The sequence below is a fragment of the Podarcis raffonei genome, chromosome 4 (genome assembly GCF_027172205.1).
Source record: "Podarcis raffonei isolate rPodRaf1 chromosome 4, rPodRaf1.pri, whole genome shotgun sequence".
NCBI lineage: Eukaryota > Metazoa > Chordata > Lepidosauria > Squamata > Lacertidae > Podarcis > Podarcis raffonei.
Genome location: NC_070605.1, coordinates 7,599,147 through 7,617,199, shown reverse-complemented (window position 1 = coordinate 7,617,199; position 18,053 = coordinate 7,599,147). Strand labels below are relative to the sequence as shown.

Sequence of the window (18,053 nt, the reverse complement as noted above, 5' to 3'; positions counted from 1 at the left end):
CACCATTCTTTGACAAGTGGGTTAAGGCAGGTTTTCCCCTGAACTTCAGGAGTTCTTGAAAATCCTTGTTTGTCTTCTTCAAGCCCTTTGTTTCAGGTTTATATTTGCATTTTGGTGAAGGCTAAGACTGGGAAATCATTTTGGGAGGCTGCCAGCTACATTGCAGGTTTTGACTAAACTTTTGCATTTTGCATTGACTAGAAAATAAATAAGTACAGGGCTGGTCCAGCTTTGCCATGCCAAATACAGTGGTACCTCGGGTTACATACGCTTCAGGTTACATACGCTTCAGGTTACAGACTCCGCTAAACCAGAAATAGTACCTCGGGTTAAGAACTTTGCTTCAGGATGAGAACAGAAATCGTGCTCTGATGGCGCAGCAGCAGCAGCAGGCCCCGTTAGCTAAAGTGGTGCTTCAGGTTAAGAACAGTTTCAGGTTAAGAACGGACCATTGGAACGAATTACCGTATTTTTCGCTCTATGGGACGCACTTTCCCCCCCTCCAAAAATTAAGGGGAAATGTGTGTGCGTCCTATGGAACGAATGCAGGTTCCTTGGCTTCAGCGATAGCAACGCGAAGCCTCCGAAGCGCAGAGGGAGCGCCCCCTCCGCCTCCGGAGGCTACGCGTTGCTTTCGTTGAAGCCTGGAGAGCGAGAGGGGTCAGTGCGCACCCTTCCCTCTTGCTCTCCGGGCTTCAGGGATAACCGCCTGAAGCCTTCGGAGCACAGGGCGAGTTCCCGCTGTGTTCCGGAGGCTTCAGGTTCCTTTTGCTGAAGCCAGGAGAGTCTTGCTCTCCCAGCTTCAGCAGAGAGGGAGAGCTGCGCAGCGCCCCTTCAGCCAAGTGGGAGGAGAAATGGAAGGGGCTCCGTTTCTCCTGCCGCTTTGCTGAAGGGGCACTGAGCAGAGAGGGGGAGAATTTTTTTTTCTTGTTCTCTAAAACAAGGTGCGTCCTATGGTCCGGTGCGTCCTATAGCGCGAAAAATACGGTAAGTACTTAACCCGAGGTACCACTGTACAGGTATACCTTAGATAATTGAATATAACTATTTGATATAAGTTGTTTATTTTAAAGTTATGTTTTTATTATTTTTTGTATTGGATCAGAGTGTTATAAAACCATCTTTGTTGTCTATTTTGTTGTTTCTTCAGCTTGTAAACCAACTTGTGTATAGTAATGTAGAATGTAGTAATGTAGAAAGGCGGTATACAAATTAAAAGTGAAATGAAATGAAATATTTAGATTGGGAAGATTATTCCCCTTAGGACAGACTGGTTAATGGCCTTGGGTTGCATATGCCCTCCTGTATCGTATCCTGGCTGGCTTGCTAATACCATTTGGAACTATTTGCTAATCAAGCACTTACTGTGGTGCAGCTGCTCTCCTCTTTTGGCACACATCCACCTGGGTTGCATCTGGCAGGCTGGCATGGGAATGGGGAGTTGGCCACCTTTGGCACCTTACAGCTCAGATTCTGGAGCTCCCTGTTCTTACTCTTTTGTGGGGAAAAGAGGCAGTATGAAACTATGTCCGCCGTTCTCCTTGCCTGAATTTGCAGACCCCCAAGCCCTTCATGGTGTCCCAGCTAAATCTCTATCAAAGTCAGCATGATGGGGGAAAGGCTTTGCAGTGCAGTCATACTGAGCCTCAGATAAGCATGCTAACTAGCTGGTCAGCAATCTCATGACTGAGATTTCTGCTGGCCGTGGCTGAAGTGCCAGGAGCTTAATCAGCATTCAGGTTTTGAGCCTCTCTCTATGTTGGCTTTGTGCTGAGTCAAGAGAAGAGGTGTCCTATGGTACACAATCTGAGCCACAACCATGCTGGATTTGTGGGAAGCTGAAGAAAAAGGGCTTTTCAATATGAGCAGCACCATTATTTCAGCCATTCTGAAAGTGAAATTGGTACTAAAAGTTCTCCCAGACCAAGTAAAATTACAAATTGTGGCATTGCATTTGGAAAGGGTGAGGTGTTGCTTGCTTCCCTATGGAACCATCTGCTTAATCAGAGACCTCAAGTGCAGACTGCTACGAAACATGCTGGGGCTGGCATCAGTTGCATTTTGCACTAAGCATAATTTCTGATGTCAAGCCCTAGGGACTCCTTGGAGAGTCCATGGCAGAAGTCTAGTTTGGATGTTCATACCACAGCTGAATAAACCGAGATGAGCATGATCCGTTTGCCCATGCATGTCATCCTCATGCAAAAAACCAATGGAATTCTGCATGGTAGCATTTTTAATGTCAGTTTGTACACTGCTTAGAAATACTTTTAAATAAATAAATGACCGCACCAATTCTCACTGTGCTATAATAAACCAGGAAGTCTTCAGTTAACCATAATTTCCTGTTAATGTCTAAACAGGGCCACCATGGTTACCAACTTTGGGAAAAGGCTGGTTCTTAAAACATGGGTTGAAGATGGCTCACTATCCTGGCCTATTCCAAGCCTGGTAACCATATTTTAAATATTTTCCCTGAGTGGGAAAGGGTCTTTGAGTATAGGCACAATATTTGTTCATATTAGCTAATTAAACTGAGCTATGGTGGTTTGAATTGGGCCACAGTGTTCTACAACTGCAGATGCCATGTTTGCTGGAGACTGTATGAATAAGTAATAGCCATTAATTATGTGAAGAATAATTTGCTTTACTGTTGAGTAAATACAGTGGTACCCTGGGTTACGAACTTAATTTGTTCTGGAGGTCCGTTCTTAACCTGAAACTGTTCTTAACCTGAGGTACCACTTTAGCTAATGGGGCCTCCCGCTGCCGCCGCTGCATGATTTCCTTTCTCATCCTGAAGCAAAGTTCTTAACCCGAGGTACTGTTTCTGGGTTAGTGGAGTCTGTAACCTGAAGGCTCTGTAACACGAGGTACCACTGTACCATTCATTGTGAAGGTTTGCTGACAGGGGTGGGGAACCTCCAGTCCGTGGGCCAGTCTTGACCTGCTGCCAAGGTTGTCCCATAAGTTTATTTTCCCCAAACCACACCCTCCTGACCATCCGTTTACATCACTGGGTGATGTCAGCTGATGTGTGGAGTTCAGTCCTGCTTGGGTGCTGCTTTGCTAGTGAAGCAGACCCTTTCCCCGTGGGTCGACTTTAGAGAAACCCCGTGGTACCACCCATCTTTCAGTCGCCTGGCATAATTGCGACATCAGATGATTGATAGGTGGGTGGCCTTACCCACCTGTCAGAGTTGGCTCATGGATTGGGGGAAGCTAAAGATTTGGCTCTCTGGGCCAAAAAGACTCCTCATACCTGGCTTACTATGTAGGGAACCTTTTCATTGAATAGCACTGGAGACAGTTGGTAAGGGTGAATTAAAGTCAAATTTATGGATTTCCTTTTGTTTCTCTTGCCTTGCTGATGGCAGTAATCAGTGCCAGATTTGAGACTATGGTTGACCAAGGTTCAGATGTTCCACCTGCTCCCCAACTTGGTGTAGCCAACGTTGCACGACTGATGTGAAGTTACAAATGAGAACACATTGTACTATAGCTTCTCCTGAGATTGCTCAATAAAGAAGGAAACAACTCTAATTGATAATATAATTTGTCCACCATGACAAATTCAGATTACATAGCTGGGACATACAATTCTTTATTACAACTTCCCTGTGCCAGTGGAATAGGGAAGCTTTGAAAACCTAATCAAATAGGAGGCTTTACGCATGGGACTTCTCTTTTTACTTTGCTGCAGGGGATGTACAAATACCTTGAGAAATCGTTTCCAGACTTCAAGCAACGTGGTTTTGTTGTTGGATATGACACGCGAGGCCAGATAACCAGCAGTTGCAGCAGCTTAAGGTATGGGCTTTGTTGGGAGTAGAAACAAGATTGCCATGGAATGACTAAGTCCCCTTTGCACTAAGCAGAAAGCAAACTTTTAAAATTTGAAGATGAGAAGAAACATGGACTATATATCAGTTCTTTTTGAATGTGAACGTCTGTATCTGAAAGCGACACGAAGGCGTAGCCTCCGTTCTGCCACATTACAGATCTCATTTCAGTCATAAGGGGCAGTTTGGTGGATGAAGTCAGGTACAGAGTAACTCAAGCCATGGATTTGATACTTAGGCATTACACCTGTTGCACAGGCCTGGCTCTTTTCATTAAATGCATAATTTGTGTCAGGTCCTACAGATAAGGCCTAGGATCAGGCAGATTTGCAGAACCTCTGCCCAAGCCTTCCTGATGCTTTAAAAACTTCTCTCAAAAGCCACTGAACTATTTAATATGAGGACAGTTCAAGAGAGACCTTCTGGCAGTGTGTGTGTATTATTGTATTTTCTTTGAGTTTCAGTAGTTTAGAATTAGAGAGCAGATATGTCCCATGTTTGGCACATTACAGACATCAAATTGTGCCCCCTGGAGGAAGAGGGAGAGAACCATAGTAGATTTAGAGTGCAGACAAACAGTATAAGGAACATAGTCAGCCTAGCTTCCTTCTCGCCTTGCAACTCAAATGACAGGTGTTTGTACCAGTGAACTGAATGCTGACTCAGCTCTCTGTCTCAAGCATAACACAAGAGGAGCCCTTCTGGATTGGACCAAAAGCCTAGTTGCTTCAGCATCCTGTTTCCCACATTGCCCAGCAAGAAGCCCTCAAGTAGCACATGAACACCATAGCCCTCCTGCTGTTTGTTCCCCAGTGCCACATCCAGAGGCATATGCTGCCTGCCTCTGATCCTGGAGGTGGCATATTGCTGCCATGACCAGCAGCTGTTGATAGCCTTTTCCGCCATGAATTCGACTAATCCCATCTTAAAGCTGTCCAAGTTGATTGCCATCAAGCAGGACTTCCCTGTATTCTGTCCTGAACTGACCCCCACTATTCAGCTACATTAGATGATCCCAAATTATAGTCTTATTAGATGAGGGGGAGAAAATCCTCCCTATCCACTTTCTCTGCACCAGGCACAATTTTATATTTCTCTGTCATCTTTCCCCTTACGCACTTTAAGAAGCCCTCAACGGTGCGCTCTTTTCCTTGTGTGAGAGTAGCTCCAGACTCCAAATTATTTTGATAGCCTGTCTCTGCATGTTTTCCAGCTCTACAATATCCTTTTTTTGAGATGTGGCAACTAGAACTGTGCATAGTATTCTAGGTGTGGCAATACTATAAAGGACCCCTGACCATTAGATCCAGTCGTGGCCGACTCTGGGGTTGCGGCGCTCATCTCGCTTTCTTGGCCGAGGGATCCGGCGTACAGCTTCCGGGTCATGTGGCCAGCATGTCTAAGCCACTTCTGGCAAACCAGAGCAGCACACAGAAACGCCATTTACCTTCCCACCGGAGCGGTACCTATTTATCTACTTGCACTTTGATGTGCTTTCGAACTGCTAGGTTGGCAGCAGCAGGGACCAAGCAACGGGAGCTCACCCCATCGCGGGGATTCGAACCGCCAACCTTCTGATTGGCAAGTCCTAGGCTCTGTGGTTTAACCCACAGCGCCACCTGTGTCCCTTAGGTACTGTAGATACTTAGATACTATAGATCAATACTATAAAGGTAAAGGTACCCCTGCCCGTACGGGCCAGCCGTGTCCGACTCTAGGGTTGTGCGCCCATCTCACTTAAGAGGCCGGGGGCCAGCGCTGTCCGGAGACACTTCCGGGTCACGTGGCCAGCGTGGCGAAGCTGCTCTGGCGAGCCAGCACAAGCGCAGCACACGGAAATCCCGTTTACCTTCCCGCTATAAAGCGGTACCTATTTATCTACTTGCACTTAAGAGTGCTTTCAAACTGCTAGGTGGGCAGGAGCTGGGACCGAACGATGGGAGCTCACCCCGCCGCGGGGATTCGAACCGCCGACCATGCGATCGGCAAGCCCTAGGCGCTGAGGTTTTACCCACAGCGCCACCCGCGTCCCAGTATATCAATACTATAGATGCCTATAAAAGCATAGTGATATTTGCAGTTTATTGTTGATCCCTTTCGTAATGATTCTTAACAGGGAAGCTACCCTTTGCACAGCTGCCCTACATTGGGTCAGGTGACATTACCCATTTATTTCTCCATTTGCCACTTTATTCTTCTTCTTTTTAATAAGGAAATGGGAATTTGTCTTGTCTTAGGATTTTGGGGAGAGTGCAATGGACAGGAGAGTGGCATTATCATTCTTTGTCTTCCACAGACTTGCAAAGCTCACAGCAGCAGTCCTGCTTGCTAAGGGTGTACCTGTCTATCTGTTCTCAAGATATGTTCCCACTCCTTTTGTGGTAAGTCCGTCCTTATATTATTATTATTGGGAACATGGCCAGCAGGTTCTAAACTGGATCCACATCTCTAGTGCGAAACCTTATTGAATGTTGTGGCACAGCAGTCCCTGGGGTAAGAAATGAATGTTTGGATTGATCACAGCTTGTTTGCTGTAAGGGCTAGCATTTACATACGGTAATGGAACAGTGGTGTGCTTGATACTTAAAGTAGAAATTAGAATTCTGAATACAGTGGTGCCTTGCAAGACGAAATTAATCCGTTCCGCGAGTCTCTTCGTCTTGCGGTTTTTTCGTCTTGCGAAGCACGGCTATTAGCGGCTGAGCGGCTTTAAGAAAAAGGAAACAAACTCGCAAGAACTCGCAAGACATTTCGTCTTGCGAAGCAAGCCCATAGGGAAATTTGTCTTGCGGAATGACTCAAAAAACGGAAAACCCTTTCGTCTAGCGAGTTTTTCGTCTTGCGAGGCATTCGTCTTGCGGGGCACCACTGTAATGTCGCGCCTTGGCTTGATGAAATTACCGGTATATATCCTCTGGTGATCCTTTGCTAGAGTCGGAATAGGTGACTTGAACCCCTGTATCAAAACCATTTGAAATCTGTTGCAACATCAACATGTGTATGTCAGATGCCTTGGGAGTTATTTTTTGTTTTGTTTTTGTTTTCACTATTTATTTTGTGCCTTTACCCTGTATTTTTATCTTGCCAACCACCCTGAGATCTTTGGATGAATCAAATAATTAAAATGGGGGGGGGGTTGAATATGTGTCACCTGAAGTCTCTTGGAGCTGCAATTCTTTCTCATACCAGAAATTGCACAAATAACATTGCAGAAGGTCTGCCCACTGAACATATCTCAACTTCTGGCAGATGTGCTCCTCAAATGTATGGATTACCATTATTACCATTTGTAGCACTTGCTTTCCAGAGTCGTGAAAGGTCAACATCCTGGGCCCCAACCCATCTCAGCATGCGCAGTCGATGTTTGAACTCTTCCCTTGGGTATGGCGTGGCTTGTGCTTAGAAACTAGACCCGAAGCCTTTGCTTTCATGTGCCTGGGGCTTTCTGGACTGCAGCCTTGGGTGCAATACAGAGAGAGCTGAACATGTTTTCAGGCCTTTTGATATCATTGGAATGTGTGTGTCTTCCGGGACACAACACCATCTTGGGCTCAGTTAGGCATATTGATTTTCCTGTATCTTTGGCACTAAGCTTATGAACAGCTCTGAGCACTTACAATAACTTGCTTGTTTAGAGGATGTGACTTGGGAAATATCATGGGATTCTTCTTTGGTTTAATAGCATTGTTAAGCCAAAAACGCTGCTTAACTCAAAGGTCACCCTGAATGGCAGTTGTCATTCAAGGGTCCACATATTCTTCTTGCATCAGTTGTCCAGGCGCTTGGAATATCCTGAGTTCCTGTCTGGGCTGTTTCGGAAATTCTGGCATGCTGGAGAGTGAATGTGATTTTTGTCTTGCAGCCCTACGCAGTTCAGCAGCTCAGAGCTGTAGCTGGGGTGATGATTACTGCTTCCCATAACCGTAAGGAAGACAATGGCTACAAGGTACGTCGGAGAACTCTCTAGATGCCTGCTAGCTTTTAACAATCCTTTAAATCAAGAGTCTAAGAAAAGATCTGTGTTAGATACTGGAATTGTTTGGGGAAAGGTCATAACTCAGCGGTAGAGCAGATGGTCCTATGTTCAATCCCCAGCGGCATATTTAGATAGGGCTGGAAAAAACTCCTGTATGAAACCCTCAAGAGTCACTGCCAGTCAGTGTAGACAGTACTGAGCTAAATGGATTCAATGGTATATATATATATATGTGTGTGTGTGTGTGTGTGAATGAATTTAAACAAAACATATTACCGTATTTTTTGCACCATAACACTCACTTTTTTCCTCCTAGAAAGTAAGGGGAAATGTCTGTGCGTGTTATGGAGCGAATGCCTACGGATGGCGGGGGGAATCTGCTGCAGTCGTGAGCAGAGGATCCATGGTTCCCCTTCCTTCCCTCCTCCGTGGCTCACTTTGAAACAGCAAAGCGGGAGAAGAGCCGCTGAGTGGGGAGGAGAGAGGGACAGAGAGCCTGCTTGCTTTAAAGGAGCAAAGCGGGAGAGGAGAGGAACCGCTTACACGAGTGTAAGCGGCTCCTTGCCGGTTGGTTCCTTTAAAGCAAGCAGGATCTCTGTCCCTCTCTCCTCCCCACTCAGCTCGCTAAATAGCAGCAAAGTTTTTCAGCTCGCTAAGCCGGGGATGAGAGGGGAGGAGAGAGAAAAGCAGAGCCTGCTTGCTTTAAAGGAGCAAAGTGGGAGAGGACAGGAGCCTTCTCCCCTTATACCCCTCTTCTTCATTATTAGCAGCATCCTTCTCCACCCACCCCACGCATGTTCCTTGTCCCTTGAGTGATTTTCTTTCCCTCCCCACTTAAAACGTGGTTACAAAGCACGGATTCACATGGATCCTCAGGATTTTTGCACTGGGTCACCCCAAATTCACCATCAGATCACATAGCATGTCCATGGCTACATCTTGCACCAAAAAAATCACGCACCCACTGTTGCCTGGGGCTGCAGTAGTGCAAAAACATGGTTACAAAGCATGGATCCACATGGACCCTCAGGATTTTTGCATTGAGCTACTCCAAACTCACTGTCAGATCACATGTCTGTGGCCACAGCATGAACCACAAAAATCCTACATCCACAGTTTCGTTTAGAATATTTTTTTCTTGTTTTCCTCCTTTAAAAACTATCGTCTGGTGGTGTGTTATCGTCTGGTGCGAGCGAAAAACACGGTATTTTAAAACATATCCCCATTTCCCCCCTCCCCCCAATAAAACAAGCCCCCTCCCCTCCCCCCCGACTTCCCTCAGTTCCACTCTGGTTTCTCTATAGATGCTATTCTCTGCCTGTTACAAAATTGTATAAATCCTTAATTTAGCTGACTGATTATTATCAATAAAAAGTTTGTGATTGTTTATTCAAAGCCTGCCAAGGAGTCCAGTTCACTTTGTTGCTTCTTTAAATACTTTGTAAAAGGTTCCCATTCATTTTTAAAGTCACAGTTATCCTTCGTTTATCCTTAGTCTCGTAGTTTATGTGTCAGTTTTGCCAGTTCTACATAGTCCATCAGTTCCTCTTGCCATAGTTCTTTAGTTGGGGTTTCCTCATTCTTCCATCCTTGTGGATGGATCCAATGGTCTGACCTGATGTCAGGAAGTTTCCAGACTGTAATATTCTGGAAAATGCTCAAGAATGGAACACCACATACTGTATGTTCTGTTAATGGAATAATTGCCTTTTTATGAAAATAAACACATGCTTTCTGCTTTGGTTCTTTGGCCCCTACTGGTTTGCGCAGACAGTAAATCAGGGTAGGCAACCTAAGGCCCATGGGCCACAAGTGGCCCACAGGGCTCATTTAACTGGCCCACTAGCAGCCCCTGAACCGAACAGACTGCTCGGTGAGTCCCCACGCGCTGCGTTAAACTGGTGCAGCGCGGTGCAGGGACTCTTTTCCGTGGCGCCGGAAATCGTGCCTGTGCATGCACAGACGGCGGAAATCATGTCTGCGCAGACGCCGGAAGTCGCTGGCGTGCACAGTCCGGCCCACAGAGGGATCTCCACTGGAGTGAACCAGCCCAGGCGAGGTAAACCTTGCCGACCCCTGCAATAAATTGTTCTTTTTTCTGTGTTTATATGTAAAATGTCTGCTAAAACTTGCTGAGACTTGCAGGTGGGGAGAGCTCAGTGCTACTTGCAGGCTTCCCATAGGCAAACAGATGTAATAGTAATTTATTATTTGTACCCTGGCCATCTGGCTGGGTTTCCAACAAAGATTAAAAATACATTAAAATGTCACACATTAAAAACTTCCCTGTCCACTGTAAGAACAAGGATGCTGGGCTAAATGGACCTTTGGCCTGGTCCATCTGCCGAGCTCTGCTGATAGGATGATGTTGGGTGAAAATACCCTCCAAGGGAGAGTGAAGGGAGTTTTTCACACTTTGGTGAAAAGACTTTTTATTTTGACACCCCCAGAGTATTGAAAGCTGGCATTGTAGGTGCATTTCCATGTCATCAGGTATCATTTTAACACAACTTTAAAGGGACCCTGTCTGAATGATCAGCACAGAGCAACAAGAAACCCCCTCTTTCCAAATAGCCCCTGGCCTTTACAAATACTAGGGTTGTATTCAACTAAGTTTTACATGGAGCAGACTCATTGAACTTAATGGCTATAAATAACTTAGGTTTGTTGATTTCAGTGGATCTATGCAGAGTAAAAGTTGGTTGAATACAATCCATGGATTGCTGTATCCTCCCAGTTTTGGATATAATTAATTACTGTCTTTACTATGAATTTCTAAAAGTAGATAATAAAACACCAACCACAGCTTTTTATTATTCTGATACATCAGACTATCAAATATTGACTTATTTGCCCTTCAGAGTTCTTTCTAAACTGGAACTTAGTTCTGTATTGCTAAATGAGCATGTATGTTTATTGATCATTTCAATTTTGTTTTCAAAAATACAAACCAAGTGGAGAATACTTACATAGAAAAGTGATATACCAGCACCGCTTTTGAAAAAGTGTGCTGCTGTTGCATTTTATAGATCAAGGCTTTTTCAGCCCACATGAAGTCAAAGCAGGCAGAACAGCAGATATGACGCTTAGCTTCTTACAGCAGGCTACAGTCTAGCCCTGCAAGCCCGCCTACCCACATTTCTCTCCAGGCAAGCAGGAGGTATTAGCTGGACAGAAGCACTTGAGGAGTCCTCTAAGGAGCCGTGGTCTGGTGAGACTTCTGAGAGTCAAGTATAAATGGCTGAGGGGCCACATTAGCCCCTAGGCCTCAGGTTCCTCACTTTTCTCATAGAGCTTGCATCACTACATGCATTCTTTTTCTTCTTTTTAAAAGAATTTTTAAATTAATTTTCTTTTCTATTATTTAAAAACATCTCATATCAATAACATACATATTACACATGGTCTCCCCCTCCCTCCCGGACTTCCCTCAGCTTCCATTTCTGATTTATTGCCTCCTTATTATATCGCTGTTTTATACAATCCACTATATCATTCCTTCATCACGTTAATTGTTCTTTATCAATAAAGATGTGAATGTTTATTTAAACATCACCACATGCATTCTCGTGCTATAGTTGCTGAACGTTTGGCATTTAAATTTAGGAGTGCTCAGACCCTGCCCAGAGGTCTTGCAGTGATTGAGCTCTTACCCTTTCCCAACTCTCACGTTAGGTATACTGGGAAAATGGCGCTCAGATCACATCTCCTCATGACAAAGAAATCCTGAAGTGTATAGAAGAATGTGTTGAGCCGTGGAACGACTCGTGGAATGAGAATCTGGTAGAAAGCAGCCCTCTTACGCGAGATCCCTTGAAGGAAATCTGTACAAGCTACATGGAGGACCTGAAAAAGATCTGTTACCATAGGTAAGAAATCAAAGCACAACTCCTGTAAGCATCAATTCCATATGTTAGAAGCCCTCAAAGGTGGAGGTTCAGAATTGGAAGCAGGTAAGATGCAAATTGTTTGTCTTGGGCGTAGATATTTGAACAAGAGCAGAAGAAGAGTGTGTATTTTTAAATTTTTGTTTATAAGACCACCTTTCTGGACAAAGACTACTGAAAGATGGCTACCACTGTAGAGGAAAACTTAGTTACCAAAGGTTTGACTGAATAAAAATGACGTAGCCTGGTGCCTGAAAATTGAGAACAATGGAACCAGGCCACATTTCCCTGGGGAGAACATTCCACGAGTGAAGGGGCCACCACTGAAAAGGCTCATTCTCATGCGACCACCTTCTGCACCTCCCTCAGATTTTATGGTTAGTTTTGTATTTACTTTGGCTTTTCCCCCCTTATTTGCTGTAAGCCACCCAGAGAACTTTACCAGACAGCGCACTTGAAGTCTAGGAGAAGGGCAAAGGTAACGGCTGAGCCCGCATTAGATTTGCTGGTTATCCATGTCTATCATTTTTAGTTGCAGTGTCCCATGAAAGCCTGGCTCATTCTGCAAATGCTGGACAGGTGCTGTGAGCTGTTTTTATATGAAGTCTGCTTTGGCTTCTGGGCATGTCACCATCTCATGTGATGCCACACCACCTTTAGAGAACAGCAGGTCTCCTATTAATCCATTCTGTTGTTTTCTTTATAGGGAGCTGAACACAAAGAGCAGCTTGAAATTTGTTCACACGTCCTTTCATGGGGTTGGGCACGACTACGTGCAGTTGGCTTTTCAGGCGTTTGGCTTTCAGCCTCCCATTCCAGTTCCTGAACAAAAAGACCCAGATCCAGATTTCTCCACTGTAAAATGTCCGAATCCTGAAGAAGGAGAATCTGTGCTAGTAAGTTTGGCAGGCGATTTTGTCAACGGTTCTGTATGTAAATAAGGGTGGGTGAAACCGACTGGCTGTTTTGTGTTGAGTAAAAATAATAACTTTTCTCTTCCAGGAATTGTCTTTGAGGCTTGCGGAGAAGGAAGGTGCCAGGGTGGTGGTGGCAACTGACCCTGATGCAGACAGATTAGCTGTGGCAGAACTGCAGAAGAAGTAAGTGTGTGTTTGTATGTATGTGAGAGAGAGTTTACTCTGTGAAGGGGAAAAGACAGGCAAGTCTTGTGGGTGTTCCTTGAGATGCAGACCTCCATACTGAATAATGTTTGAATATCTAAACTTCTGTTTTAAAAATGACACCAGTAATTGTAAGTGGGGTGGTGGTAAGGTAAAGGTAAAGGGAGCCCTGACCATTAGGTCCAGTCGTGACCGACTCTGGGGTTGCGGTGCTCATCTTGCTTTACTGGCCAAGGGAGCCGGCGTACAGCTTCCGGGTCATGTGGTCAGCATGACTAAGCCGCTTCTGGCGAACCAGAGCAGCGCACGGAAACGCCGTTTACCTTCCTGCCAGAGCGGCACCTATTTATCTACTTGCACTTTTGACGTGCTTTCAAACTGCTAGGTGGGCAGGAGCTCATCCCGTTGCAGGGATTCGAACCGCTGACCTTCCGATAGGCTTTGTGGTTTAGCCCACAGTGCCACTAAAAGCACATATAGCTGAAGCTCCCTGTGCTTCAGATATTCCAAGAAATTGAATTAAAGGGTTGGAAGGGACATGAAAGTCCTAAGATCCCTCTATAGTCCAGGAATATATCTGCACCTGCCTCTCTCAGGCCACATCAGAAGAGAAACAAACAGATACACAGCACCAACGCATAAAAGCAGCCCGGTTTCTGTTTTCCCTTCTGCCACCATCTCCATCCCCTCCCTACCACACCATTATCCCATGGCTCCGTTCCAGTTAGCAAGCTCTTAGATTGTTTCTATACTGTACACAGCAAGGATCAGGGCTTTTTCCTTTCAGGGGTACTCAGGGGTACTTGGTACGAGCACCTCTTTTTTGTAGTTGTTAAAAAGTGTGGCACTTACTGTAACAACTTTATGGTGAGTGCAGGCACCTGTTTTTCTAGGAAAAAAGCACTGGCCAGGATGCTCCCAGTTTGGGAGCAGGGAGTGCTTAGGGAAATGCACAAAGGTTCCAGTGTGCCTATAAGTAGCAAAAGTTGCATAAAAATGTGGAGCTGTTCTTGTTCTCTCTGTCCTGGCCCATCTCATTTCCCCTTTGCTACCAGCTTGTTCTCCCCGATATCTCCCTCTCTTCCTTCCTTTACTCCTCTTGTTTCCTTCTCCATAAACCTTCCAACTGGGAGACTTTTCTGCCACAACTTATTCTTCTGAGTTCTCCTAGTACTCTCCCTGCCTCTCCTTCCACCTCTAGTTCTCAGGCCACTTCCAAACAAGTCTGTGTTGAGAGATGGGTGATTCACATACCTGCAGGTTTTTTGCCGCATCCGCACATTGTTGTCGTCATCAGGATTCCTACCCATATTCCCATATCCACCTATTGGGTTGTTTTTATTTTGATTATATATTATGATTATATCATGATAATATTTTGTGGTTTTGTATTTTGATTTTATTTTGTGAACTGTCCTGAGACCTGCGGGTATAGGGTGGTATATAAATTCAATTAAAAATAAATAAATCTCAATTTACCCATCCTGTAAAAAATCCAATAACTTTAAAAAAAAATCACCTGTTGCCAAAGTCTGAATTGTTTGCAAAATTAAGCCTCAATCTGAAAGTCCCTTGAGTGCCTTTCAAATGAGTGAGTCCACAAGCCAGCCACAGTGCAATGAGTGCAGGGGAGGAGCTTCAGTCACCTGGGAAACTCTGCTTCCTGGACCATTCTGAAAATGATGGGGTGTTGTAATGGCACCCCCAGGCAGCCGTTTAAGAAGCCCTGCTGGTGGACAAGTCTCCTCTTCTGCACAGAAGAAACTTTGAAAGCAACTGTGTTTGTGGCTGCGTTCCTCTGTGTTTTGGATTCTCGTGCGTATTCCTTTTGACCTCTGGTGCTCTCCTCCTCCTCTTCCTCCTCCTGCAGTGGCCGCTGGAAAGTCTTCACCGGCAATGAGCTGGCAGCGTTGTTTGGGTGGTGGATGTTTACATGTTGGAAGGAGAATTGTTCCAAAGATGCCGACGTCAAGAATGTTTACATGCTGGCCACCACGGTCTCCTCTAAGATCCTGAAGGCCATCGCGCAAAAAGAAGGATTTCACTTTGAAGTAAGAGCTGAATTCCGTTCAGGGTTGTGGTTTGGCTGAGTAAATCCCAGCCATCTTTGTACAGTGGTACCTCGGGCTAGGAACTTAATTCGTTCCGGAGGTCCATTCTTAACCTGAAACCGTTCTTAACCTGAGGTGCGCTTTCGCTAATGGGGCCTCCCGCTGCCGCCGCGCCGCCAGTGCGCGATTTCCGTTCTCATCTTGGGGCAAAGTTTGCAACCTGGAGCAACTACTTCCGGGTTAGCGAAGTTTGCAACCCAAAGTGTTTGTAACCCGGGATACTACTGTACAGGGTGCATCTGACCATGGTGGGGTATGGAATATTACTACATTCATTATGAGCTAAAGGAGAGAACTGAAGCTCCTCTGGGGAGGAGCTCCAGGCAGAAGGGGAAACTTTTGAGCGTTTGGGGCAGAATTTAGAGGTCTTTTTAAAGGACACGCAAGATGTTAGAAAGGAATGAAGCAGTGAGCACCCCCTCACTTATGCCTTTGACATGTAATAAGTTATACTCAGAGGGGACCCATTGAAATTAATGTAGAAGACTTAAGTTAGACCCATTTATTTCAATGGGTTTACGCTGAATAAAATTTTTGTGGGGGGAGTATCGAGTTGATCCAGATGGTGTGCAGATGTACAAATTTGGGTTTGGGCAGGATCTTTCTCTTGCTTCTTGCAGGCAATTTACCTAGCTCTGGTCAGCTTCAATGTGATATATAATGAATTTATAGAGTGCAATGTGACTAGATTGCAAGGGCTGAGATGATTAAAGCTGTAGAGAGAGCATTGACTCCTTTTCATTATTGCAACTCTTACTGCCCTCTAGTGCCCCTTCTGGAGCACAGCTGCTGTGGCATCTTTCTGAGAAAATCTGTTTTGTTTGTTAGGCCTTTCAAGCCTTCAGTTTCTGATTTGCAGCACTGTCCTTGTGTGCAGTTTAAACAGGGCAGACTATTATTCTAATGGTCTAAAGAAATTGTTTAGTTATGGTAGACTTTTGAGAAAAGGAAACTTCAGTCACGTCTTCCAGGACCACTGATCTTGGGCCAGAGGGCTGTTTTTAATTTGGGTACCATTCTACAATGTGCTGGCATATAAGAAGGAGCCCTTTTTGCCCATTTAGAGAGCAGAGGCAGTACACCTGGTTGGCTAGGGAGTTCAGGGATGCTCCCTTGGGAGCCATGCTTAGGACTCTCTTCTGAGTAACCTTTTCCCAATCTTGGGTGACCCAGCTGCAATTCTAAGCCCACTCAGGGCTGCATACTTAAAAGAAAGTTGCTCTCAGAAGGCTTCCTGGAGTGAGCAGCTTGGTGAATTTGTGTGCAGTTGGCATGTTCCATGAGAACGATCTGTATTAAGTGAAGGCACCTTCCTGTCTTTCAGGATACACTCCCAGGCTTCAAATCGATTGGCAGCAGAGTTAAAAACCTCCTGGACAGCGGCAAAGAAGTCCTTTTTGCCTTTGAAGAGTCCATTGGTAAGCACAGCAAGTGTTGGGTGCTATGCCAGGCAGAAGTAGGGGCCAGAGCCAGAGCCCAGTCCTAAAATCTGGCCTCTCCCTTCAGGCTGTTGTTTCCCATCACTCCATTGCATGGTCTAACTCTCAAACTCTTTGTGTTTGGTTCTAGCTTCATATAACCTTCTGAATAGATCCCTTGAATGCAGGGTGGAGGAGCGGGTAGACAGTGATCACTTAATGCTTTGCCTCCACTTTGATGTAAAAAGGGACCTATTCTGTAATGACAGACTTGAACCCCCCCAGGCCTACCAACTTGGAGCTGAGATTTTCACGTATTAGATGGTCGGATGAGCTGGATAAGGAAATTTCCAGGAAGCTACTCTTTGTGTTTGGTTCTGTTGTACAGAAATGTTAAGATGATGGATTTAAGGCGACGTGTGAATAAAATAAAACAAAATGCTGTTTTGCAAATTTTTGTTTTCCAGGCTTCATGTGTGGCACTTCCGTGCTGGACAAAGATGGCGTCAGCGCAGCTGTGGTGATTGCAGAAATGGCTGCTTATCTAGATACCAAGAGCCAAATGCTGGCATCCCAACTAACAGAAATATATAAAATGTAAGTTCTGTGCGTCACCATCGCTATTCTGATTTATTACCCGCCCTTCGCCTGAGGTCCCAGGGCAGGTTACAACATTAAAACACAATGCCGAAGACAGTTAAAGCAACTTTCCATCACAGAAGTTACTCATGGAGCTGGTTGCATCAATTCCAGCTGGTGAAAAATAAGTTTAGTCATTACTAGAACTGTAACTTAAAGCTTGATCTTGCTTTTCTCCTCCTCCACATTGCTTCCTTGTGTGTTGTACCTTTTTAGATTATAAGTGTGAGGTAGGGAGTGTCTTATGGTACTGATTTTTGTAAGCCATTCTGGGAGCCTTTTTGGTCAAAGGGTGACGTTAAAATGCTTTCAATAAATAAATAAATCTGAATGGAAAAGAGTAGGAATTGTCTTTCCTGTGTTTTTGCCTGTGAGATAACTCAGAAATGTTGGAAGTGGCTGAAGGGGTAGCATTCGAAAAAGAACTTCTGGCAGGGCCTTACTTTATCCCTTTTCTGTGCCACCATTTGTAGAGACATCATAGATACGTTTAGTGATATGGAGGACTCTGGTTTCTGCTTAGCTTAGCTTTCCTTTCTTTTCCTAGTGACTGAATTTAGAGATCTAGAACACCGTGGCTGACTATATATTGTTTTTGTGTAGGTATGGCTACCACATTTCAAAAACCTCGTATTTCCTGTGTTATGATCCTCCTACTATCAAAAGGATATTTGAAAGACTCCGAAACTTTACATCGCCTAATTCTTACCCAGCAGTTTGTGGCACTTTCAGTATATTGGACATCCGGGATGTGACCACTGGGTATGACAGCAGCCAGCCAAATAAGAAGTCGGTGAGTTGTGCGACTCCTGTTAGGAAGCTATTGCAGATCATTCTCATAATAGCTTTAATGTGAACCCTTTTGCCTTGCAACCCTTTGCAGAGTTTTCAAGTAACAGAGGTGTTGCTTGGAGGAAATAAGTAATTACCATATTTTTTGCTCTATAAGACTCACTTTTTCCCTCCTAAAAAGTAAGGGGAAATGTGTGTGCATCTTATGGAGTGAATGCAGGCTGCGCAGCTATCCCAGAAGCCAGAACAGCAAGAGGGATTGCTGCT

The 18,053-nt window shown here is 44.9% G+C and overlaps 2 protein-coding genes across 3 annotated transcripts in view; both read left to right on the top strand.

Moving 5' to 3' along the window:
- Nucleotides 1-18,053, top strand: part of LOC128412208 (zinc finger protein 850-like) — a 264,328-nt gene that overhangs the window by 143,447 nt on the left and 102,828 nt on the right. The window lies entirely within an intron of this gene.
- Nucleotides 1-18,053, top strand: part of PGM2L1 (phosphoglucomutase 2 like 1) — a 38,166-nt gene that overhangs the window by 16,939 nt on the left and 3,174 nt on the right. Inside the window, exons 3-12 of the mRNA XM_053385090.1 lie at nt 3,704-3,810; nt 6,139-6,223; nt 7,705-7,788; nt 11,494-11,687; nt 12,412-12,601; nt 12,708-12,805; nt 14,697-14,877; nt 16,262-16,355; nt 16,823-16,952; nt 17,598-17,787. Of these exons, the coding sequence (XP_053241065.1) occupies nt 3,704-3,810; nt 6,139-6,223; nt 7,705-7,788; nt 11,494-11,687; nt 12,412-12,601; nt 12,708-12,805; nt 14,697-14,877; nt 16,262-16,355; nt 16,823-16,952; nt 17,598-17,787 (1,353 nt within the window). The remainder of the gene's footprint in view (nt 1-3,703; nt 3,811-6,138; nt 6,224-7,704; nt 7,789-11,493; nt 11,688-12,411; nt 12,602-12,707; nt 12,806-14,696; nt 14,878-16,261; nt 16,356-16,822; nt 16,953-17,597; nt 17,788-18,053) is intronic.